At 44.7% G+C, this 26,527-nt stretch overlaps 1 protein-coding gene across 2 annotated transcripts in view; it reads left to right on the top strand.

Moving 5' to 3' along the window:
- Positions 1-26,527, top strand: part of LOC112253844 (cytoplasmic protein NCK2) — a 51,846-nt gene that overhangs the window by 19,087 nt on the left and 6,232 nt on the right. Inside the window, exon 2 of one of the 2 annotated variants that reach the window (XM_024425877.2) lies at positions 20,056-20,294. In XM_024425877.2, the coding sequence (XP_024281645.1) occupies positions 20,069-20,294 (226 nt within the window). In that variant the 5' untranslated portion in view covers positions 20,056-20,068. Of the gene's footprint in view, positions 1-20,052; positions 20,295-26,527 lie in introns of both variants that reach the window. The other variant, XM_024425876.2, reaches the window with a different exon arrangement.

The following is a 26,527-nucleotide window of genomic DNA, read 5'->3' as shown; positions in this document are numbered from 1 at the left end:
TCAGATTCACACAGTGTGGAGGGAGAGAGAGAGCTCTGCCACTGAGGGTGAATATCATTGACTGTGCAAGGCGCTGTTTATTATAATAATAATAATAATACATTATTTATTAAACTTTTTAAAGTGCTATTCATTAAAATAATCTCACAGCACTTTAAAGCAACAACAAAAGACAATCCGTTTAGGAAAACAACATCATTCATGAGGTGGAAGGTCATGAGAGGGTCAGGAAAGCTCATGGCTTGAGCGGTCATCGGAGGGAAGTGGTCATAAGGGGGAGGAGCGAGCAAAGCACGTCTGTGTCATCAAGGTGTCTCGCTGCCCCTCCCCTCTGTGTGACTCGGATGAAGTTTGAGCTCATCCGTTTCAGTTCATGGACTCCGGAGTAGGTCTAGGCTAGCTGCTCCTTCACTATTACCAACATGAAGCACCCGCTTGGGTGAAGCTACGGGCAGTCACCTGGCACCAGAAAGCACACCACAAGAGTAGCGTTAGTCCTCCCTACGATCCTCATCACTCCACACCTCTGCTGTGCCATCTTGCTTTCGGTTTTCCAACATCCTCAACCTCCGGACACTATGTTTATGAGTACTGTGTGTGTTTATGAGTACTGTGTTTATGAGTTCTGCCTGCGTCCGTGTCGGAGGGGAGAGTTAGACTGAGGAAGGACCGTTACAGGGAGCATGAGGTACTACAGAGCCAATAACGCTCTGTGCGTCACAAGTTGTGGGCAGCTCCTCCAGATCAAAGACTAACACTTAGGGGCATTCAGGGAAAGCGAGAAGGGGAGGATGGGGAGGAGGGGAGGGTTTGGAGAGGAAAGAGATGGGATGGGGGGGGTTTGGCCAAGCACCCACTGACTAGCTGTTTTTACATCCTTCTTTGTACTTGGAGCCCTGGCAGTACAACTTGGATGATTTCTCTTTTCAAACAGGGTCAGCGTGGACATGTTTGTTCTCCGTTTAGTTTATTTTGGCTTGAATTATTATATTTTAAGCATCCAAAAGGTTTACTCGGGTGTTTTTTGTTGACTAGCCTACATGGTTCTGTCTAGGGCTGGGTGATATGACAATATATATCGCGTGACTATAGAACAAAACGTCTATCGTTTCATATTATGCTCTATTGTTTATTTCGTTGTGTCGCAAATCACACTTTACAGCAAAGTTTTCGTCAATTGGACGACACTTTGTGTAGATTTGCATCACAGACAAACATGGAGCACGGAGACACGGAGCTCGTAGCTAAAAGAGGGGCTACTTCGGTCGCATGGACGTGGTTTTGGTATGAAAAGTCTGACACGGACTAGAAAACCGTCCTCTGCAAAATATGCCGCAGGCCGGTCCCGACGACAGGCCCAAACACCACTAACCTTTTACCACCTACGCAAGAGTCATGTGAAACAGTATGGAGAATGTCTACGGATGAGACCTAAAAAAGTAGTGCACACCATATGGCAAAGAATCACAAAGATAGGAGATAACAGCTGCCATTCCAACTTATATCTGCAAAGACATGGCCCCAATTTCCACGGTCGAGAAACAGGGGTTTCATGAGTGGGTGCTAACACTCGACCCAAGGTGCCAAATGCAAATTGACATGTGACACGTATTAATGACAAAATAACATGCAAAACAGGCAAGCCTCCAAAAATATATTTACTTTTTAGGCCTATATTTATTTTGTTTGCAACTATAGTTGAATTGTTTTCTATTTAACTTTTTTAGATTTTATACATTCATATTTTATATTTTGTTAAATGCTTAATTGAACATTTGCACAAAGGTTCTAAATAAAAGGAGAAATAATCAAACTTGAGTAAGTACCTTTTATTTGTTGAGTATAATTCAACGTGTAATAAGAAATAGTTTATATAAAATTACCACATGTAAAGGCCTATTTATTCATTGAATTTACAGGAAATGTGCTATATTGTGATATGTATTGTTATCGGGATATGAAATGACCTACATGGCCAAAATCTCATATCCCAATATCACCCAGCCCTAGTTCTGACAGCCACTGGGACTCTCCTGTCTCTCCTCAATACTATGACCTCTAACCCCTAGGCCCCTTCACTCCCATTCTATTTTTACCCAACGATCCTCCTAACTGTTGCTCTCATGCCAACAGGCTACACACACTGTGGTTTGTCAATGCTAATCTTCCCACAGCTGCCTCAGAGATCTGTTTAGGATTAAATTACTGTTTTCTCAGAGACACCGAGGTTTCCACATGTCCTCAAATGGCTTGGGTGAAATCTGAAATGTGGGACTCGCCAACATCATTGGGGTCTGATAGGCTCCTATGTACTCAATCTCTTACATAAATTAATGATTTGTAGGCTAATAGTGAAATTAAATGATGCTTACCATTAGGGTGGCACAATTCATTTAAATTGCAATATAGACATGTGCCATATCTATATTGCACGGGGCTGCAATTTTTTAAAATGCCATGAATGCAACATTCAGATGTAGTAAGGGTCCCCTGGGACACTTTGGTTCCTACCCCGTCACAACAACTTCTACTGTACCTGGCTGTCATTAGTTATCATGCCAAACAACACCAACCATAGAATCAGAATACACATTTTATGTATATGATTACAACAGTTCATCTAAGTGTTTTAATATAAATCGCTGGTAAAATCACAATATATGGTTAAAAAACAATTGTAGTGCAGCGCTACTTACCATGTTTAATGGTAGCCTGAATGTCCCAGATCTGTTTGTTGTCTTGCCAACTCACGTATGGTCATTGTAAAGCCAAACGCACAACAGATTTGGAACCAGGCTATAGTTAAGTGGGTCAAGTTTAGGGTTGCAAAGGGTCGGAAACTTTCCGGTAAATTTCCCGGAATTCTTCTGGAAATGTTTCATGGGAAGTTAAGCCCTGGAATTTGGGGAATTTAGCTTAAATTCATCAAAAAACTTAGCTTATAACAGTGGACCTTTTTTTGTGGGATACACTTAAGACAGTTCTAGGTCTTGTGGCATATTTTGGTTAAACGTTCCCCAATTCAATGGAATTGCAACCCTCTGCAGGCACAGTGCATTCTTACATCACATGTGCAGTGAACTCTTCTATCACATGAACAGCTGATTCTCAAGATCTTGCACACTAACGAGATGCTATTGAGACCACACTACTACACTGTCTGAGCCAAGGACTATATACTTTCTGGTAAGTTTTGATTACAATACTGGGTGGGGTGAATATATTTCATATGACATTTTTTTTGTTAACTAGTAAATAGTAGCCTACAGCAAAGTGTGTTTAAATCATTTCTAACTTGTTAACCATTTATTTCTAATGAGTTATTTTGCTACCATGTGGGTTTTAGTTTCCTTGAGCCTGCTAAGTGAGGAGAGTTAATTCATGGAATTGTATTTTTTATTTTTTTAAACTTATTTGTTTCTTATCTTTACAGGAAAATGCCACGGGCACTATCTGATGTATGGAGACATTTCACTGCAGCTAATGTAGAAGGAAAAGCTGTGTACATTTGCAGATACTGGGCCAAATCATATGTCAAGTGCGTAAAGTTCCCTCAGCGATCACAACAAGCAACCTCTGACAAAAGTCCCTTTACTTCTATTCAAGGTGAAAATTATGAATCAGACACCTTATCGATAGCAACAGCTCATGGTCCTCCTGGAATCAGAAGTTTTTTGACTCAATGGAGGAACGTAGTCATAGAAATGCTGATGAATGTCTTGCTCGAGCTGTGTATGCAACTGGTTCACCTCTGATGCTCATAAGCTATGTGTATTGGAAGACATTTCTGAATGTTCTTCGCCCAGCATACACTCCTCCAACCAGACATGCTTTATCTACTCATTTGCTGGATGCAGAGTTCAACAGAGTTCAAGTGAAGGTCAAGCAAATCATAGAGAAAGCAGACTGTATTGCAATCATCTCTGATGGGTGGTCGAATGTTCGTGGGCAAGGAATAATTAACTACATCATCTCCACCCCTCAACCAGTAATCTACAAGAGCACAGACACAAGGGACAACAGACACACCGGTCTCTACATTGCAGATGAGCTTAAGGCAGTCATCAATGACCTAGGACCACAGAAGGTATTTGCACTGGTGACAGACAATGCTGTGAACATGAAGGCTGCTTGGTCTGAAGTGGAGGAGTCCTATCCTCACATCACACCTATTGGCTGTGCTGCTCATGCATTGAATCTGCTCCTCAAGGACATCATGTCACTGAAAACAATGGATACACTCTACAAGAGAGCCAAGGAAATGGTTAGGTATGTGAAGGGTCATCAAGTTATAGCAGGAATCTACCTCACCAAGCAAAGTGAGAAGAATAAGAGCACCACATTGAAGCTGCCCGGCAACACCCGTTGGGGTGGTGTTGTCATCATGTTTGACAGTCTCCTGGGGGGGGAGTGTCTCTCCAAGAAATGGCCATCTCACAGTCTGCTGATATAGACAGCCCCATCAAGAGGATCCTCCTGGATGATGTATTTTGGGAGAGAGTGGTAAGCAGCCTGAAACCTATAGCAGTAGCCATTGCACGGATTGAGGGAGACAATGTCATCCTGTCTGATGTTCAGACTCTGCTTGCAGATGTAAGAAAATAAATCCGTACTGCCCTGCCCACTTCACTGTTGCTCCAAGCAGAGGAAACTGCAGTTCTAAAATACATCAAAAAGTGTGAAGACTTCTGCCTGAAGCCTGGGGAAGTACACTTCCAAGCAAGGGCTTTGGGATGGAGAGCAATATGGCAGTCGTGCCAACATATCTCATCAACCACCTGGTGGAAGGGTCTTTGTGGATCTGAGGCTCTTTCCCCTGTTGCCTCCATCATCCTCCAAATCCCACCAACATCAGCCACCTCAGAATACAACTGGTCCTTGTTTGGGAACACACACCAAAGCACGCAACTGGCTGACCAATACAAGGGTTGGAAATGGGTAGCCATCCGGGCAAATTTTAAGCTTTTTGAGCCTGACGAGGTTGGAAAGTGAAAGTGAAGATGAGGCCTCAGAGTCTGATGTTCAAGAGGAGGTCCAGGGAGAAGACATCGAAGCCTGAGAGGAAGACAACCAAAGCTTTTGTTTCGAGACTATCATTTTACAGATGTTTGTTGAAAATGTTTTTGGGAGATGCGCTGGATCATTGGGATATTTCAATATTCCCTTTCTTTTGTTGTTCAGTGAAGTCATCCCATGTGAAGAGTCAACTCATTTAATTAAAGTTAAATTCATAACTAAATTGTGTTTTTTATGTATATTGGAAGAATTTAATCATTTGCAATTATGTCTACTTATGATAAGGTTAAAGGTTTATGTTTCTGTCTTCATATGATATGGTAAATATATCCAATGCAGAAAAACATCTACATTCATTTGCATATGTTCCCATTAATTCCCACAAAGTTTCCACCTCCTGAATATTCCCCAAGATGTGCAACCCTAGTCGAGCTTGAAGAAAAAATGATTCTACCTCCCCAAGTGTCGGGATATAGGATAGCCTTGTCCCTGTTTGCTGGAAGCCTTGTTAGCTGGATGGATGCCTGGCTGTGTGGAAGCGGACAGACGGTGATTCCAAACTACCTTGATCTCCACTGTGCTGCCGTACTGTCAACGCATCATCATCCCAGTCTACACAGGATGTTTCTCCCGTAGCGCCTCGCTCCCATAAACATTCTCTCTCTCTGTGTGGAGGGATGATGCAAGCCCGGCTCAATCCTGTCACACATGGGGACACACATGGCACGTACGCAGACACACACACACGCACATACCTGCAATAATCCATTCCTATCTGCAGGCATTCTGCCTTCTGATGTGTGACAACTGCTCAGTGTGCCAATTCACACTGAACAAAAATATATACGCAACATGCAACAATTTCAAAGATTTAACTGAGTTACAGTTCATATAAGGAAATCCTTCAATTGAAATAAATGCATTAGGCCCCAATCTATGAATTTCACATGACTGGGAAAACAGATATGCATCTGTTATTCACAGGTATCTTAAAGAAAGGTAGGGGCGTGGACCACCATTTGCCTCATGCAGCGTGACACATCTTCTTCACATAGAGTTGATCAAGCTGTTTATTGTGGCCTGTAGAATGTTGCCGCACACGTCGATCCAGAGCATCCCAAACGTGCTCAATGGGTAACATGTCAGGTGAGTATGCAGGTCATGGAGTAACTGGGACATTTTCAGCTTCCAGGAGTCGTGTACAGATCCTTGCGACATGAGGCAGTGCATTATCATGCTGAAACATGAGGTGATGGCGGCGGATGAATGGCACGACAATGGGCCTCAGAATCTCGTCACTGTATCTCTGTGCATTCAAATTGCCATAGATAAAATGCAATTGTGTTCGTTGTCCAGAGCTTATTCTTGCCCATACCATAACCCCACCATGGGGCACTCTGTTCACAACATTAACATCAGCAAACTGTTCGTCCACACGCCATACACACTGTCTGCCATCTGCCCGGTACAGTTGAAATCAGGATTATTCCGTGAAGAGCACACTTCTCCAGCGTGCCAGTGGCTACTGACGGTGAGTATTTGCACACTGACGTCGGTTACGATGCCAAGTTACGATGCCAAACTGCAGTCAGGTCAAGTCGCTGGTGGGGACAACGAGCACGCGGATGAGCTTTACTGAGGTGGTTTCTGACAGTTTGTGCAGAAATTCTTTGGCTGTACAACCCCACAGTTTAATCAGCTATCCATGTGGCTGGTCTCAGACGATCCGGCAGGTGAAGAAGTCTGATGTGGGTGGCGTGGCTACATGTGAGGCCAGTTTGACGCACTGCCAAATTCTCTAAAACAAAGTTGTAGGCGGCTTATGGTAGAGAAATTAACATTCAATTCTCTGGTAACAGCTCTGGTGGACATTCCTGCAGTCAGCATGCCGATTACATCTCTCAACTTGAGCCATCTGTGGCGTTATGTTGTGTGACAAAACTGAACATTTTAGTGGCCTTTTAAAGTGATCATGATCATGCTGTTTAATCAGCTTCTTGATATGCCACACCTGTCAGGTGGATGGATTATCTTGACAATGGAGAAATGCTGACAAACAGGGATGATATATGAGCTTTTTGTGTGCATGGAACATTTCTGGCATCTTTTATTTCAGCTCATGAAACACGGGACACAACACTTGACACGTTGTTTATATTTTCTGTTCTGTGTATAATCATTTCTCCACAGTCACAGTGGCAATTTGAATGGCTTATACTTGTTCAGCCTCACAGTGCAATAACAGTAAACTCCCTTGATGTCACTGGATTACCTCCTTTTAAGGGGATACTGCTGCTTTCACCCTCAAAGTATTGCCGGAATAGCCATCTTTTAGCGGCTATAACTGGTCAGGCCACACGGTCATGAAAAACTATTGGTCTTGGTTTTTGGTCCCCGGTGTAAAGAAATCATGGGAATGCTGTGACTCTGAGTGGGAGAGAATCCTCCTTCCCCTCCACTACCCTAGAGCACGATATAAGACAGAGTCCAAGGTCAACTTATTTGGGTTTGGCAGCGGTTGTAACCACTGTACAATGATGCAGACATTCTGTTCCTCAAACGAGCTGGAACTCTGTCCGTTCTATTGAGGTTGAGGGGAATGGCATCGGCTGGGTTGTAAAATCAACACAAGGCACAGTGAGATTGATCACAGAGGAGCTGGCGGCTGGCTGGCAGGCAAACAAATGTCCCCAGCTTTAGAATTGATTTGCCTCTTGGCAGCAATGGTTTCACTTAAGGATCTTTGTCATTAAGGAAGCAGGCAAGTGAGGCAGCGAAGCCGAGAACATTCCTCAACACTTACACTGAGATCAAAATGTGTGTTTATGTGTCAAGCAAAGCAAAGTCATTTATAAATCCCTTTAGTATACTTCTGTTTCTGTTGAGAGACTAGATGTAGAAATATGTGTAATCTCGGCTCTTTTCATTTCTGTGCCTCTTCAATATTACGATAGAGGTCTAATGAAAGTGTGTATGCTTGTGTTTTAAACCACAGCTGTGCCAACATGAGATAGGCCTGGCCCTATAGCAGCCAATGTGTCAGCCAGCCTCTTCTGGTCTGTCTTCTGATACTAGTGGTCTGAGTTTAGACAGGCAGCCCAATTCTGATCCTTTTTTCTTTTTCATTTTTATTATTATTTTTTACTGATTTGGTCATTTCACCAATCAGATGAGCTCTTAAAATATCCGATATGATGTGATTGGTCAAAAGACCAAAAAAAAAAAATCCAGGTTGGGCTGCCTGTGTAAACAGTGCCGTGGTGTCAGTTTGCACTGTGCTCTCTTGGCCCAGGGTCAACCATGTGACACCTGACTGCCATGAACCAGCTGCTGGGAAAGACTTGACCCTGGAGGGAAGTAGGGATTCATTGGAGGAGGGGAGAAGACGACCCTGGGGAGACAGGAAGTGACCGTGGCAGCAATACAAGCGGACCTCTGCACACAGGAAGTCAGAAACATGACCTCGGTGACCTCCGGTCCAGAGAGCACCATGGGAGCTGTCATAACACAAACAGCCTCTACAGACCAGTGCTAACCAGGCAGGCACCAACAGATGGACAGGGTTACTAAACAGCAACAAAAACAGTTGTCAGTCTGCGAGGGGCGCAGCGATCTAAGGCACTGCAACTCAGTGCTAAACGTGTCACTACAGACCCTGGTTCGATTGCCGAGTTAAATAAAAAATAAAAAATCCTCTTGAACCAGCCTAGTGTTGAGATATGTTGGCTGTGTCTGATCAAACAGCCTCGACAAACTAATATTACAAAACACCACAATGTAGCCCCTAAAGGAAAATGATTAATACAAAAATAACCATTAGAATCAAACCGTACATCATTTGTTAATTTGCAGTCTTTGGCCTTCCTCTTATTCAAGGACAGGCTTTAGAAATTCAAAGAGAATCGGCGTGAACCGAGAACAGATAATACCTTCCCATTACAGCTGGTAGTGAGATCCATATCTTTAATAGGCTACAACTGAGTAAGGCAAATGGGAGCGCTCAGAGACATTTATGGGTTATAAAAGCCAAACCAAACCTCGCTTCAATTAAGGAATTGCTGTGCGGTGAGGAGAGGGAGGGAGGGAGAGAGCAAGAGAGGAGCTGTATTAAAAACGTTGACCTTTTAAAAAAAGCCATTCAGTATGGTACTGTGGGCTGAGTGGAACTGAATACTGTTGTATCATCACATTACTTATTCCTCATTCTTTAAAACTGGCTGGTCTCCGAGTCTCAACTGCATGGGGAAATGTAGTGATTTTAGCAGGTCAAAACTGCTCTGAGTCTGAACACAACCGCTCATCTGCCTCTCTTAGAGAAGTGCAGTTTGGGAACAGAGCACATGGTGGAGCAGTGAGTATAGGGACGGTTCCCAGTTCAGTCACTGTAAGCCAGCACAGAAATAGCCTGCACTTAAATTTGTGTTCACATGAATGTCGAATATAAAACAACCATTTTTAAATCTGTAGTATGACATCAATCCAGAAGAGCCTATAGAGTTTCAACCTCAACCATGTGAGAACAATGGAGAATGCGTTTCCCTGTCCAATAAGACCCGGTCTAATGCTTCACTGAGTCTCTCAGTGGTGGAGTAGTCTCTGGCTCAGAGAGCAGCAGACCCATCTGCACAAAGTAATGAACCACTCAACACCTCCACCAGTGCCTGGATCTATGTATGTGTGTGTGTGTGTGTGTGTGTCCATGTGTGTGTCCATGTGCGTGTCCAAGACTAGCCTCCCCTACGTTAGCAGGTATGTCCCTAGAGTACGGTACTTCGGGACGTGAGGGAAAGTTTTTAGTGGACTTGCCTACATGAGTGCTGATGTAGGTCTGACTCGGGGCCCTTCCCAGAGTACTTATTTTGTCTGTTGACACTCATGCCAACAACCATATTAATGTGCTGAACATCACAGTCTGCACACACTTACCCCTCATACCTACACTTAAACCTCATACCTACACTTACCCCTCATACCTACACTTAAACCTCATACCTACACTTAAACCTCATACCTACACTTAAACCTCATACCTACACTTAAACCTCATACCTACACTTAAACCTCATACCTACACTTACCCCTCATACCTACACTTAAACCTCATACCTACACTTAAACCTCATACCTACACTTACCCCTCATACCTACACTTAAACCTCATACCTACACTTAAGCCTACAGCAGCATCACACCAGAGTGGACCAGTCTCTCTGCTCCTCTGTGAACCAGAGCATGGCTAAACCCGGCTCTCTGTATCTCTCCTAGACTGGGGAGCCACAAGCTAGTGCACACCATTCTACTACTGTGGCCTGCACAGCAAGAATACACAGACTTAAAGCCAAATCAGCAAACCTTTTATCGAGACAGTTTTGGGTAAGGTCCAAGTTCTGTTTGTGTAAATGGTACAGTTTACTTGTAGGCTAGCAGCGGATTCCACTCACGTAGGGTTGTTGTCCCCTCCCCCTTTGCCTTGAAGAAGCAACATTTTGATAATTTGTAGGCCTTCATCTTTATTTTTCAAATTGGAGGGATGTACAGTTGAAGTCTGAAGTTTATGTAAAACTCATTTTTCAACCACTCCACAAATTTCTTGTTAACAAACTATAGTTTGGGCAAGTCGGTTAGGACATCTACTTTGTGCATGACACAAATAATTGTATCACAATTCCAGTGGGTCATATGTTTACATACATTAAGTTGACTGTGCCTTTAAACAGCTTGGAAAATTCCAGAAATTGATGTCATAGCTTTAGAAGATTCTGATAGGCTAATTGACATAATTTGAGTCAATTGGAGGTGTACCTGTGGATGTATTTCAAGGCCCACCTTCAAACTCAGTGCCTCTTTGTTTTGACATCATGGGAAAATCAAAAGACATCAGCCAAGACCTCAGAAAATAATTGTAGACCTCCACAAGTCATGTTCATTCTTGGGAGCAATTTCCAAACGCCTGAAGGTACCACCTTCATCTGTACAAACAATAGTACCCAAGTATAAACACCATGGGACCACGCAGCCGTCATACCGCTCAGGAAGGAGACGCGTTCTGCCCCTTCGAGATGAACGTACTTTGGTGCGAAAAGTGCAAATCAATCCCAGAACAACAGCAAAGGACCTTGTGAAGATGCTGGAGGAAACAGGTACAAAAGTATCTATATCCAGAGTAAAACGAGTCCTATATTGACGTAACCTGAAAGGTCGCTCAGCAAGGAAGAAGCCACTGCTCCAAAACCGGCATAAAAAAGCCAGAATACGGTTTGCAACTGCACATGGGGACAAAGATCGTACTTTTTGGTCTGATGATGGTCTGATGAAACAAAAATAGAACTGTTTTGCCATAATGACCATCATTAGGTTTGGAGGAAAAAGGGGGAGGCTTGCAAGCCGAAGAACACCATCCCAACCGTGAAGCACGGGGGTGGCCGAATCATGTTGTGTGGGTGCTTTGCTGCAGGAGGGACTGGTGCACTTCACAAAATAGATGGAATCATGAGGGAGGATAATTATGTGGATATATTGAAGCAACATCTGAAGACATCAGTCGGTCAGTTAAAGCTTAATCGCAAATGGATCTTCCAAATGGACAATGACCCCCAAGCATACTTCCAAAGTTGTGGCAAAATAGCTCAAGGACAACAAAATCAAGGTATTGGAGTGGCCATCACAAAGCCCTGACCTTAATCCTATAGAAAATGTGTGCAGAACTGAAAAAGCGTGTGCGAGCAAGGAGTCCTACAAACCTGACTCAGTTACACCAGCTCTGTCAGGAGGAATGGGCCAAAATTCACCCAATTTAAGCTTGTGGAAGGCTTCCCAAAACGTTTGACCCAAGTTAAACAATTTTAAAGGCAATGCTACCAAATACTAATTGAGTGTATGTAAACTTCTGACCCACTGGGAATGTGATGAAATAAATGAAATCTAAAATAAATCATTCTCTCTACTATTATTCTGACATTTCACATTCTTAAAATAAAGTGGTTATCCTAACTGGGATTTTTTCCTAGGATTAAATGTCAGGAATTGTGAAAAACTGAGTTTAAATGTATTTGGCTAAGGTGTGTGTAAACTTTTGACTTTTGATTTTGTAATCTACACACATTCTGCTAGCTTAACCATCTGCGTCTTTATATTAGAGATACACAACTACACATCAGCCCCTCAACGGGATTGTGGACTGGTCTGGACAGCAGAGCAGAAATGAATTCATCACATCCCAAGCTGACATATCCAAGGGCATTTATTATTACGATGATGACGATGGGGATTACTCTGTCTGTCTGGGCATCAGCACACTCAGTCTAAATGTCATTTCCCTCATGCTCAATGGACATTTATGGATGGAGGATATTTTTCTCTATTTTTCTCTTCCTCTTTCTATCATCCCCCCTCACTTTTCCAGATGTAGAATGATCCCTCTCTTTGTGCAGTGCAGTGTTTTTTGGCTGCTGAACACCATGCTCTTTGAGTATTATGTTGCTGTAATAAAAATGGAAGCCGCCTTTCGGGCTACTGCTATGTTCAGCTCTGGCTCTGCATGTCTCATCCTTCTGTTCTGCTGGTCTGTGTAGACTAGCTGTAGGCCCAGTGTTTGTTCAGACAGAGGCACAGCAACAGACTCCGGTCCTCCAGGACCACAATCCTGTTTTTTGTTGTTGCTCCCAGGCAAAGTGTAAATGTAGCACTCATTCAAAGGCAATAAGGAAAGGTAGCAGACTCTGGCCCTCAAGGACATGAGTTATTCATCCTTGTGCTGAGAGAGGCCCAGAGAAGCTTAGCTGACTTCTAGGCTGTCTGCAGGGGTTGATGGGTGGCTCAATAGCAGATGTTTCAAATAGGTTAAACATGTCTGTATAACTGTATGGTGGGTAGTGGTGTGCTTGAAGTCTCTACTTCAACTCTGGTGTCCCATCAGACATGGTTGCTGTAGGACACCTATTAGAGATCAGAGGATGAGAGTAGTTCATGTAGTGGTTGAGGAAGAGTGGACCCTAGGGACTACCTGTCTCACACAACAGGATTTTCAGTTAGGAAAATGTGGCCGGATTACCGGACTCATATGCATTGGGTGCGTAATCTGATTAGGGCGTCCACCCACGGTGCTCAGAATCACATTGAGATTATTGTAATTCACATTAACAGAACCTGCGAGTCTATAGGATTCAACAATGTGCGGTCCTCCTTTACCAAATTCTGATGTGCACTTTGAAGATTTTAGAATAATTGTCCACATTTACTTTTCCTCAGCCAACGAGATGAGTAACAAACTGCAAAATCACAAGCCAATTTTAATCTACTATCCCCCATAGTAGAAAAATTGACGTATTCTATTGGTCAGTTTGTTGAGAGAGAAATGGCCTATTCCAAACAGACTCTGGGACAGTTGTGGGATGATAGATTCCAAAGTCATACAACCAGGCGACATAAATGCAACAGATCAGAACGTTTAGCTTAAAATGGCGATAAACTATTATTTCTATACATTATACGCGCAGCAATGCCCACAAAGCATAATACTTAGCTGGAAAACACCATTGTCAAAAGCGCACCGCACGTGCAACCAGTGTCAAGTGACCGAGATGAAAATATCCGTTCGAAAGAGGGGAGATCTAGTGTGCAACAACTAGCATGGGTTGCTAATATAACTAGGATTGTGCCTTTGCCTACTGGATAATGGAATAAAGTTGATATAAAATAATTGCCTCCACGGATATGGTCAGATTTTTGGCTAGGCTACTTTAAAGCAAGGTAAGGCATGCCTCATAATATGTAGGAAAACGTTCAGGTTTCAAACAATTAAGTATATGTTTTCAAAATACATACTCCCTCCAGTTCATTGCAAAGTGGTGTGACGTGCTGAAGAAGCCTGCCCTCCGATGCCTCGCACTCTGACAGATTTCCCGCTCAAAGACTCTGTATCTGTACGCATTAAATACATGAGATACGTAACGAATATACTGTACACGCGCACCAATTTAATACCACTAAATTATGCTCATGAACCTATAGACCAATAGGCATGACCAGTAAAATGTATTTACATCGACTGGTATTTCCATCAATCAATAGGATAAAAAACATTCTTTCACAATGGTTTTTTTTCTTCTTCTCCTGGACAATTGGCTTGTGCCAAAAATCAGCTTTTGTATTTTTTTGCAATTACAGATTTACAGAAACCCTGACACACACACACACACACACACACACACACACACACACACACACACACACACACACACACACACACAATGAGTCTATTAGTTCCACACTTCTCACATGCCCTCCCCTTGGCATGGCATGACATGGTACCCTGGCAGTGGTCCCTGCTGTCAGGGCTGGTTAGGCCTAGGTGAGCTGAGACATGCCACCCAGCCAGCAGGGGGGGGGTGAAGGGGGAGCAGAGAGCACAGCTGGCACTGGGAACTGTGCTGAGCCTCTGTGCCTTACTGGGCCTCTGTGTGCTTTGCCTGCTTTTATAACCTCTAATCCAGTCGGGACTGGAAGCTCTGCACTGCCTGCTCCTATTGCCTCTAATCCAGTCGGGACTGGAAACTCTGCACTGCCTGCTCCTATAGCCTCTAATCCAGTCGGGACTGGAAGCTCTGCACTGCCTGCTCCTATAGCCTCTAATCCAGTCGGGACTGGAAGCTCTGCACTGCCTGCTCCTATAGCTCCAACCCTCTCTCTCACCCCCCCATCTTTCTCTTAGAATCCCCTCTCCTCCCCTTCTCTCCTGGTTCTCAGACGAATGAAAAGGATCCTCAAATTGGATTACAGAGCTAGGTGAGATGGAGATGAAGGAATTGGCTAAATTGGGCCTGGTTAAACTCGTTAGGAATCTCTCTCTACAGGCAGCTCTGACCCTGCTGCACATTTATGCAATTACACTGAAAACTGGTCCACGTCCCCCCCAGCCTCCTGATCCTATCCCCTCTAGGGTAATCCCTGCTCTCCTGACCTCCATAATCACTCTCTGTTATTGGTTAATACATGCTTTGTGCCCTAATGATCTATTAAAGACTTTAATAATAACTTTAAATAATACCTTCTTATCCTTCCTCTCAGTTCAGTATTATATTTGTGGAAATGCACAATATACACAAGATGCACAATAAGAAAGTGATTTTGTGTGTGTGTGTGTGTGTGTTTAGATGAGGCTGAGATCTTGACCTTCTGTCTCAGTTCTCTCCTGAGATGCCAGAGCAGGTCGCGATCTTCCAATCCTCCTGAATAAGCCTCGGACAGCTTGTCTCCATCTTCTGAGAAGAAAATGCATTCTAGTTATTTCTCCATGTTGTCAGATTCCAAACTCTACCATAACTGTTTTGACTGATTTAAGGTGTGAACAATGTTCTATTTCCCTTTTATGAAATATTACATCTCTTGAAGAACTTACCACGGCACCATGCTGGCGTTTCCACTGCACACCGAGCTGAACAGGGTGTGAGCAGACAGAGCAGAGTGGTGATGGAACAAGACGACAACCTAGCGGAGTTTGTACGTCTCAGGTCAAAACATGGATAGCCATTGCTATTCCATAACGATCATTTTGAAAAGATTGTCATTTACATGATTACTTTAGAGAGGAAAAACGACCGCAATGGATGTTACGCCCTCCGTTATGGATGTTACGCCCTCCGTTAGGGATGTTACGCCCTCCGTTATGGATGTTACGCCCTCCGTTATGGATGTTACCCCCTCCGTTAGGGATGTTATGCCCTCCGTTATGGATGTTACGCCCTCCGTTATGGATGTTACGCCCTCCGTTATGGATGTCACTCCCTCCGTTATGAATGTTACGCCCGCCGTTAGGGATGTTACGCTCTCCGTTAGGGATGTTACACCCTCCGTTATGGATGTTACACCCTCCGTTAGGGATGTTACACCCTCCGTTAGGGATGTTACACCCTCCGTAATGGATGTTACGCCCGCCGTTATGGATGTTACGCCCTCCATTAGGGATGTTACGCCCTCCATTAGGGATGTTACGCCCTCCGTTAGGGATGTTACGTCCTCCGTTAGGGATGTTACGCCCTCCATTAGGGATGTTACCCCCTCCGTTATGGATGTTACGCCCTCCATTAGGGATGTTACGCCCTCCGTTATGGATGTCACTCCCTCCGTTATGGATGTTACGCCCTCCATTAGGGATGTTACGCTCTCCGTTAGGGATGTTACACCCTCCGTTATGGATGTTACACCCTCCATTAGGGATGTTACACCCTCCGTAATGGATGTTACGCCCGCCGTTATGGATGTTACGCCCTCCATTAGGGATGTTACGCCCTCCATTAGGGATGTTACGCCCTCCGTTAGGGATGTTACGTCCTCCGTTAGGGATGTTACGCCCTCCGGTAGGGATGTTACGCCTTCCGTAATGGATGTTACGCCCTCCGTTAGGGATGTTACCCCCCCCTCCCGTTATGGATGTTACGCCCTCCGTTATGGATGTTACGCCCTGCCGTTATGGATGTTACGTTACCCCCTCCGTTATGGATGTTACGCCCGCCCTCCGTTATGGATGTTACGCCCTCCATTAGGGATGTTACGCCCTCCCCCTCCGTTAGGGATGTTACGCCCGCCGTTATGGATGTTACGCCCTCCGTTATGGATGTTACGCCCTCCATTACGCCCTCCGTTATGGATGTTACGCCCTCCCCCCTCCGTTAGGGATGTTACCCCCTCCGTTAGGGATGTTACGCCCTCCATTAGGGATGTTACGCCCTCCGTTAGGGATGTTACGTCCTCCGTTAGGGATGTTACGCCCTCCGTTATGGATGTTACGCCCTCCATTAGGGATGTTGGCAAGAGAATCTTAGCTAGAACACATACATTTTCAAGATATCAACAATTTCAAGAATTCAACAATTGCTTCAGGAAAAGTCTAAAGACTACTTCTCAGAACCAGCACACTAAATCTGGTGAATGCCAAAGCTTCTGAAGTTAAGATATCACATCAATAGTGATGGGGAAAATTGATGCACTTACATATCGAGAATATTTTTGACGATATATTGTATCGTTTTGACTATCGCAATATTATTTTTTGCGCTAGTTGACTGGACCTGAACCAAAATGTTTTTCCTTCATAGCTTGTTCTCCATCTTCTTTTCTAAAATAGAGAGCCACACTTGTTTTCTCATGACCGTTACATTACCTGTCTCTTGTTTGTCTGCAGCAGACATATGGTGAACAATATGTTTGGACTGTGGAATCGCAATAAAATCACAGTATTGACTCGCAATACATATAGAATTGTGAGATTTGCAATACATATCATATAGGCACCTAAGTATCGCGATAATGTCATATATTTACAAGACAGTAGAACACGCGAACACAACTCAAGACACTTACATTTGTTCTGTATTGCTTCATGAACACCTCATATCCATAACTAACACTGGCTGACAGCTGTGAGTGGAAAAACAAGCTCTGTGAGCCCTTTATTAAAGCCATGAAATACGAAAGTGGAAAAAACATTTTTTGAGACTTGGCCTCCTACACTGTAATGGTCAAAATTCATGCAATTTCCTCTTTAAACTGCTATAAAAAAAAATGGTGAACTGCAACGTATAGACATAAGCATAATTGTGAATGTAGTTTCGTTTGGAAATGCCTAACTTTATTGTATATGCTTAGGTTGACTTTCCCATGGAATCATCCAATGCTTGGGATAAAACCTACAAGGTTTTTTTTTTAAAGAAAAGGAGCTTAGGGTACAATCAGACGGAAGTCAAGTTGACTAACTAAAACTGTATAATCGATCAAGATGGTTTAATATGCGTTGAGGTTAATATGTTTTATGGCTTTGCAATTTGCATATCTGTTTTCAGCATTAGGCCCAAAAGCAACTTCTGCTTGAAAAGAATGTACTTGTTTGTGTCTTTAACCCTGCCAGTTGATGAGAGTAGACTGACAGCCTTTATCAGGCTCTTCCTGCCCTACGCTCATGGATGAGAGAGGAAAGAATTCCAGTCGTGTGACATCATCACTCTCAGACAATAGTGGCTTTCTCTTGCTGGGTCACTAAGGTTCTTTACTTGTAGCCTTACTGAGTCATATCGATCTCAATGGGCTGTAGAAATAACAACGAATCAGTAAAGAGACATCTGACGACACAGCCCTTGCAGCCCCACATACTTGTTTCTGGTTAAACCTATTCTTAGTCTAAAGAGCACTTTCAATCGAGGCGCACGTGCTTTTTATTCAAAGAGTTTGATCTGGGTCTGCGAAACTGTCCTTCCGCGGTGAAAAGAAAGACCTTATGATCGGTGAATAAGGTGGTCTCAGTCAGGCGGAGAAGTGGCCAGTGGTTAGTGTGACAGCTCTGAGGTGTGTGCATTATCATTTTTGCTTGGCGCTTGGAACCTCCCAGCCCCCCCTCCCTGACTTGTCAAGAGGCCGTCCCGCGGAGGGTGATGGGTGAGAGGGCTGGGGACTCCGGTGCCGGCTGGCTCACAGCCTCATCCCCGTGGAGGGTGTCAGGACGATGTGGGAGCGCACCTCTGACTGGCCCTGGAAGGAAAAACGGCCTGTCACTGCAATATCTCTCGGACACCACACAGTCTTGCTGGAGACACCATCCAGTAAAAGAGCACTCCATATTGTCTCTCTCTCTCTGCCTTTCTCATTCTCTCTCTCTCTCTCTCTCTCTCTCTCTCTCACTGTCTCCTTTTTTACTCCCCCTCTCATCTCTTTTTTTTTCTCTATCTTGGTATCTCCCTCTGTTTTCTCCCTCCCTCCCTCCCTCCCTCCCTCCCTCCCTCCCTCCCTCCCTCCCTCCCTCCCTCCCTCCCTCCCTCCCTCCCTCCCTCCCTCCCTCCCTCCCTCCCTCCCTCCCTCCCTCCCTCCCTCCCTCCCTCCCTCCCTCCCTCCCTCCATCTCGCTCTCTATGAATAGACACCAGTCCTTGTGTTGTTTACCCTCAGTGTGCAGCAGCACTAGATATCTCCTGGATTTGTTTGATTTATTCCTTATTAGGCCTGCAGGTGCTGGCTGCCTTACCTCCCGCCCTCTCTCTCTCTCTCTCTCTCTCTCTCTCTCTCTCTTTCTCTCTCCCTTCCTCCCTCCCTCTTTCCATAAGCCATGTTTTATAGACACATTTAACATAGAACAGTGCTCTGCTCAGTGTGTCACTGAATAATTCAGTACATTTAAGATGAATAAGAGAAGCTGGTAAAAAGGAGAGGAGGCTCGTGTGGTTTGGAAGTAAAGCGTGAACTCCCAGCTTAGTGGTTCCTTTGATTACTTACCTCGAGTCCTGAGTGTCACACATGCTCATTTACACACACACACACACGCACGCACACACACACACACACACACACACACACACACACACACACACACACACACACACACACACACACACACACACACACACACACACACACACACACACACACGCACACACACACAGTAGGTCTCAGCCAACCTGGATTACAGGGCAGAGAGGCTCCGCTCTGCCAGATGTCTTACAACAACAGCTGTGTGACAGACGCGAGTGCCAAGACGAGGCCTGTACACAGTCCGTCTGAGACACACACAGACCATAGTGGTGGATGGCACCATCCCTCTGAGAATGGCTTCAGAGTGAATGTGCGTGTGTGTGAGAAACGTTCTCTCTCTCTCTCTCTCTCGTGTTTTTCTAGGGTTGCACGGAAACGGCTCACCTCGTCATTTTATTCATGTGTGTGTATTGCTGGTGTTCGTCTGTGTGTGCAATTTTTGCGTGTTAAGTGCCTTGTTAACTAGGGCAGGGACAATTCCTTAGTATCGTGGCAAGGAAACAAAACACAAAGTGGATTTGACTTCTTTAGGAAAACAGAGCTAATATTGTAAACAAACATCATCATGTTTTCCTAGCTATAGCACACAATATTTTTACAAACATCGTTTTTAGAGGGCCAAAGAGTTTTTGTGTTTTTCATTTTTGCCATGTAAAGAATATTGCGATAAGGGCATCGTCACAGCCCTGCTGTTAACCCCACCCTGCCCTAACAGTATGTCTCTCTGTGTCTCTCTCTGTTCCAGAAGGACTCCATGAAAAATGACGGAGGAGGTGATAGTTATAGCCAAGTGGGACTACTCGGCTCAGCAGGAACAGGAACTTGACATCCGGAAAAACGAGCGGCTGTGGCTCCTGGATGACAGCAAGACGTGGTGGAAGGTGAGGAACACCTCCAACCGGACCGGCTACGTCCCCTCGAACTATGTGGAGAGGAAAAACAGCTTAAAGAAGGCCTCGCTGGTGAAAAACATCAAAGACACACTGGGTGAGTTGGGTTAAGTGTGTAGGTGGGTGGACGAGGGTGGGTGGGAGTGTGTGTGTGCGTGTGTGTGTGTGTGTGTGTGTGTGTAAGACAGGGCATCTCTCTGCTGCTTCCTAGGGGTGCACAGAGGCGGCGCGGCACACACAATCTCGACATTGGGCTAAGTAGTTTGTGTGTGTGTGTGTGTTTTCTTCTCTGCTGTTTCCTAGGGGTGCCTCCACAGAGGCGTCTCACCTCATGTGATTAATGCAGAAGAAACACTGTTAAATGCTTGACTACCTCACACACTTACACTCTCCAGTTAGCAACGATTTCTCAAGGATGGTGATTTGTAAACAGTATGTTTAATACAGGAGACGTTTGTTTTGTAAGGCATCCCTTAGGCTATTCATTATCAGGCAAGGGAAAGCTGGTGTGATCGATCAGGAGAAATTCCGGGTATTGAAGCAGCTTTTGTTCAAGCATTGAAGCATCTTTTTCCAAGGTCAGAGGAGGTAAGGACTAATTAAATATGAAGTGCAGCGGTTTTCTTGGATGGACAACAGCTAGGATTAGCTGATCTCTGGTAATTTTCACTGTGGAATAATAGGGTAGAACTCTCACCCTTATTAGGCTAATGAATTAATCTCCGTTGGTAGAAACTAAGATGTTCATACTCGCAGAGAATTGGAGATCATTTCCAATGGCGAAAGGGCAAGATAATGGCCGACACTCAAGAGTGATACTAGGCAATGGGAACTGACGTTGTGATGAGACGGAACCTTGCCATCCAATGTTATCAGTGAAGAATAGACGCTTGCATCAGAAATGCACAAGATAGATGAGACGTCGCACTGAAAGATTAGGATAACTAGCCAAGAGGATTTCTCCCACTGCCTTGCCTAGTTGTCAGAGATCTTGACAGACAATGCAATTAAAAAAACCTGCAGTTTGCCTGTTCCCAGTGCGCGCGCACACACACACACACACACACACACACACACACACACACACACACACACACACACACACACACACACAGAGACCTAGTTGTTTGTTGTAAATGTTCCATTGCCATACTGGCTGGCATTATCCCTTTCTTGCTAGCTAGCCAACTACGGTTAACTTACAGTCACGTCAAACAGTGCATGGAGAAATACAGCGTAGTAGCTGATCAGGACACTTGTTCAGAGGAGCTCGCCAACAACACAGCCAACACTACGTTTCTTTTGACCTGTTCTCTGTTGACATTTCTTTGTATTTGTCTATAAAAAATGATGCTGATTCATGATTTCGACTGGCTGAGAGAAGCTGCCTGTCTGTCTTGTCCTGACTCCCGGCCCCGACATGTTCATTACTATGGGACAGCTGGAGATCAAATGTCAATATTGAAACAATGTTGCAAATGTCAGAGAGACAGACAGCTAGTTCAAATACAGATCTCCGCTATTGAAAACCTATTGCTATTCTGAAAGAAATGGGAGATCATGTCTAGATGCTTTTTACAGTGGAGATCAAGTTTATAAATTGTCTGGCTGGGCTGACGAGACAGTGAGATTGAACAGTGTAAATAGGCATTTCCACGTTATAGCTTTAGCCGGTGGCAACTTGTGGAATTTACACTGGATGGAATGCGGTTTTAACCAATCAGCGTGCAAGATTAGAGCCTCCCGTTGTATAAATAGTGAGCAACCTGAGGGTGACTTCTGCTGCTAACAGTGACACATACTCTTCCCTATCAATCCAACTATTGATCAATTAATATAACCCCGGAGACACTGTTTAAAGGGGGAACTCTAAATCCACTACAGCTCTCTTTGTTCTCTGGGCCCAGAGCACTGAGAGCACTGAAATAATGTTGTCAGGCCTGTAGTGAGACAAAGAGCTTTTTGGCTTTGCACGCACGCACGCACGCCACACACACAAAGCCAGATCACAGGAGCATAGCTGGAATTGTTATTGAGGGTTATCTCTCTTTGAGATTGAGGCAGATGAACTGCTGTGAGGTGGGAGGTGAGTGTTACTGCTTTGTGCATTCCTCACACTCAAATACCATCAGGCTTACGTACTGTACACCGTGATTTCTAATGCGGACACACGCTTAAACATACGCTTAAACGCACACACGCCTTGAACGCACCCACGCCTTGAACGCACACACACGTGAACTTGTCGACTGCTGTGTTCCTGTTGTATAGAATTGGTTGCATGCCCAATGGGGATGAGTAGAAATGTCAGAACATAAACCAATCATCTCCAGCCACCTGCTACAACCTTGGCTTCCTCCAAGGGCAACCCCTGTATGCGTGTGGCTGGACCTCCATCTGTTTTCTGATTGGTTATTACCAGGGTTACTTCAACCAGTGACACGTATGCCTTCTCCAAGGCAGGTGGTGTGCCTTGTTTTCACTGGAATCACCTGAGAGACAATATTAGCTTTAGTCACCAGTTGATTTGAATCCTATCTAGTGTAAGCTTACCTATTTTCTATGTTTATTTAGTCATTCATAAAGCGGTGTGTGTGTGTGTGTGTGTGTGTGTGTGTGTGTTCGTTCCATCCTAAGTAATCAGGTTTGTGCAGTACATAATCATCTCTAACCACCGAGGTGTTATAATTACCAACACAACTGCAGCCCTTTGTAGTGATTGAAATGAGCTCTGTTTCTGTGTTGGAGCTGGGTCTACTGATAGGCATCCAGTGTTTTCTTAGCTCCCCATTGGGTGCCCGTCAGTATAGTGCTCTGCCTGTGGAAACGTTGGCTCCGTTCACCTTCCCACAGAGAATTGCCTGGTGCCAACCAACCCAGCTAGGATGGAACTCAACTCCATGTCCTCAGTTCATCTCAATGGAACAGTTCACATTGGCTGCCTCGGAAATAGGCACCCTGTTCCCTACATAGTGCACTACTTTTTTTTTAATATACCAGAGCTCAGGTCAAAAGTAGTGCACTATGTAGGGAATAGGGTGCCATTTGGGACACAGACAGTCTTGCCAACAGGAACCTTTCAAAACAACTAAAACTATAATCTATCTTAATGTTTCTTTACGGGCTATTGAATAATCATGACATTAAACAAACATGAGTTGGGTAATGAACCAATAAGGCCCGAGGGGGTCTGGTTTATGGCCAATATACCACAGCTAAGGGATGTTCTTAAGCATGACGCAGAGTGCCTGGATGTAGCCCTTAGCCGTGGTATATTGGTCATATACCACAACCCGCAGAGGTGCCTTATTGCTTTTATAAACTGGTTACCAACGTAATTAGATCAGTAAAAAGAAATGTCTTTCTCGTCATACCCGTGGTGTGAGTCCGATATACGACGGCTGTCAGCCAAACAGCATCCAGGGCTTAAACCACCCAGTTCATAATGACAAATAAATCATGTTTGTCGAAGATGAGGCTAATTCAAATTGGTTGACATAAGGCAGTCAAGTAGATTTAATTGTGTTTAAATTAACCTTCAAGTACAGTTGTCTGATGATGATATTTTTAAGAAATGACTCTTGCTTATCTGTGATTCTGTGAACAAGGTGGTTAACAGCCTTTCCTCTTGATTAACTACATTCTTTATGAGTCTTGACACTCTGCAGACCTCATTCTGGTGTGCTACTTCCATTTGATTTGATGTTTTCTCTCTCATAATGTCATTGTATTGCGGGTCGTGTTCAGGCCACTGTAAAAGCTATAGGTTACTGGCCAATGGCTCTATCAATACGCTGTTCGACCATTCAGGGCTGGTAGTTGGACATTGTTGTTACGGATTGATTTGTTGCCATGCGATGTATATGGTCACGTTGTCTTTGCTTACAACTTCAGGGGCCCAATGTAGTATGCTGCTCAGGTAGGGGAGACGACGTGACTGCTAGCTAACCAGAGGGTTGCTGGTCAGTGGTAAATGTTAGCGTTTTGAAAATGTGTCTTTTCAAGCTAGTCGCATTGCAGGCCTGATATAAAGATCAAACGACGTTGTGTTTTGTCGGGAACTTGTGAGATGCGTTTGACAAAAAGTGGTGCTCGGCTTATACTCCCAGCCAGATGCTGCTACCGCTGAAGTTTCTTCCTATCTGATTGAAGAGAGTTGTCAAGGGAATTGTGTCTGTGATGGGCGATCTGAGGACAGTAGAACAGACGGAGAAATGGCTGCTCAGACAAGAATGACTAAGGCTTGATTTGACAAGTGACAGAGAGCGACGGGGAGCCGTAGAGGGGTGTAGAGTTAAACGACTAGAGTATTGTCTGGGAGACGAGCACTCTCGCCTCCTCTACTCCCTCCATCCTACCAAACTATCTTCCTCTCCATCTTCCTCCATCCCTCTCTTCCTCTAAGTACACCCACACAGCTTTCCCAGCTATCATCCAGAACCCCCCCCCTCGCCATTTACAGAAAATGAGTTCCCGTCAAACCTCAGATAATCATCTTACTCTGTTATTCATCAGTGATTGTGGGGTAGATATAGGTAGAAATAGCCTAGGTATTCGTTTACAGTATATCCTCCTTGTGCTGGAATTCAATTTCAGACCGAGGCACGGAGAAGAAAATCAGCTCTATGAAAATTGAATAAAGCGAAAGTTGTTGGCGAGTGATTCATTGGTCTCATACCACACCTTAAGTGAAGTGTCTCATCATGAGCGAGAGGAAGGAGGGGGAGAGAGAGACAGAGTGGGAAGAGGGAGAGAGAGACATGGTTGGAGGAGAGAGAGGAGGTAGGAGAGAGAAGAGGGAGCGAGTGAAAAGAGGGAGCGAGTGAAAAGAGCGAGACAGACTGGGAGAGAGCGGAAGAGAGCATCACTGCTTTCATGGACACCAAGTGCCACCTGGGCTCACATTCTTCTTGTGGATCACACTGCTACTTAATTGGTCCACCGCCCACCATGCTATTATCTATTATTGGAGACCATCAGCTTTATATTCCAAAGAGAACATTCTGACTAAGCACGGCCTGTTCCATTCATCAGCCCATGAAATGGGCCTATATCTGGGATTGATAATGAATAGCTTGGCATTCACTTCTCATCAAATGACTTTCTTTTCTCACTCCCCCAGTACCACTGCAGTAGCCATACATGATTAGTGTTACTCTGCAATCACCATTGTGCTACATTGAACAGTTGTCCCCAGGTCCTCCACATTGCTTCCCTGCAGCGAGCTGGATAGGGTTGTCCCTCGCCTGTTCTCCTTAATCAGCGTAAGTTAAGAGCGTATGGTTAAGCATCCATGAGTCAGCTGTATGGGTCCACACTGTGACTCGTCTTGGGCCTGGTGGAATTGATGGCTTGGTGAAGGCTCAATTGAATGGATGACTTGGTGTGGGCCCAGTTGAATGGATGACTTGGTATGGGCCCAGTTGAATGGATGACTTGGATTGGGCCCAGTTGAATGGATGACTTGGTGTGGGCCCAGTTGAATGGATGACTTGGTGTGGGCCCAGTTGAATGGATGACTTGGTGTGGGCCCAGTTGAATGGATGACTTGGATTGGGCCCAGTTGAATGGATGACTTGGTGTGGGCCCAGTTGAATGGATGACTTGGATTGGGCCCAGTTGAATGGATGACTTGGTATGGGCCCAGTTGAATGGATGACTTGGTATGGGCCCAGTTGAATGGATGACTTGGTGTGGGCCCAGTTGAATGGATGACTTGGTGTGGGCCCAGTTGAATAGATGACTTGGTATGGGCCCAGTTGAATGGATGACTTGGATTGGGCCCAGTTGAATGGATGACTTGGTGTGGGCCCAGTTGAATGGATGACTTGGATTGGGCCCAGTTGAATGGATGACTTGGTGTGGGCCCAGTTGAATGGATGACTTGGTATGGGCCCAGTTGAATGGATGACTTGGTATGGGTCCAGTTGAATGGATGACTTGGATTGGGCCCAGTTGAATGGATGACTTGGTATGGGCCCAGTTGAATGGATGACTTGGATTGGGCCCAGTTGAATGGATGACTTGGTATGGGCCCAGTTGAATGGATGACTTGGATTGGGCCCAGTTGAATGGATGATTGGGCCCAGTTGAATGGATGATTGGGCCCAGTTGAATGGATGACTTGGATTGGGCCCAGTTGAATGGATGACTTGGTATGGGCCCAGTTGAATGGATGACTTGGATTGGGCCCAGTTGAATGGATGACTTGGTATTGGGCCCAGTTGAATGGATGACTTGGTATGGGCCCAGTTGAATGGATGACTTGGATTGGGCCCAGTTGAATGGATGACTTGGTGTGGGCCCACTCTTTATTTTTTTGTATTTTAC

This window comes from Oncorhynchus tshawytscha, linkage group LG07 (genome assembly GCF_018296145.1).
Source record: "Oncorhynchus tshawytscha isolate Ot180627B linkage group LG07, Otsh_v2.0, whole genome shotgun sequence".
Taxonomy (NCBI): Eukaryota; Metazoa; Chordata; class Actinopteri; order Salmoniformes; family Salmonidae; genus Oncorhynchus; species Oncorhynchus tshawytscha.
This window is presented reverse-complemented; position numbering and strand designations above follow the sequence as displayed.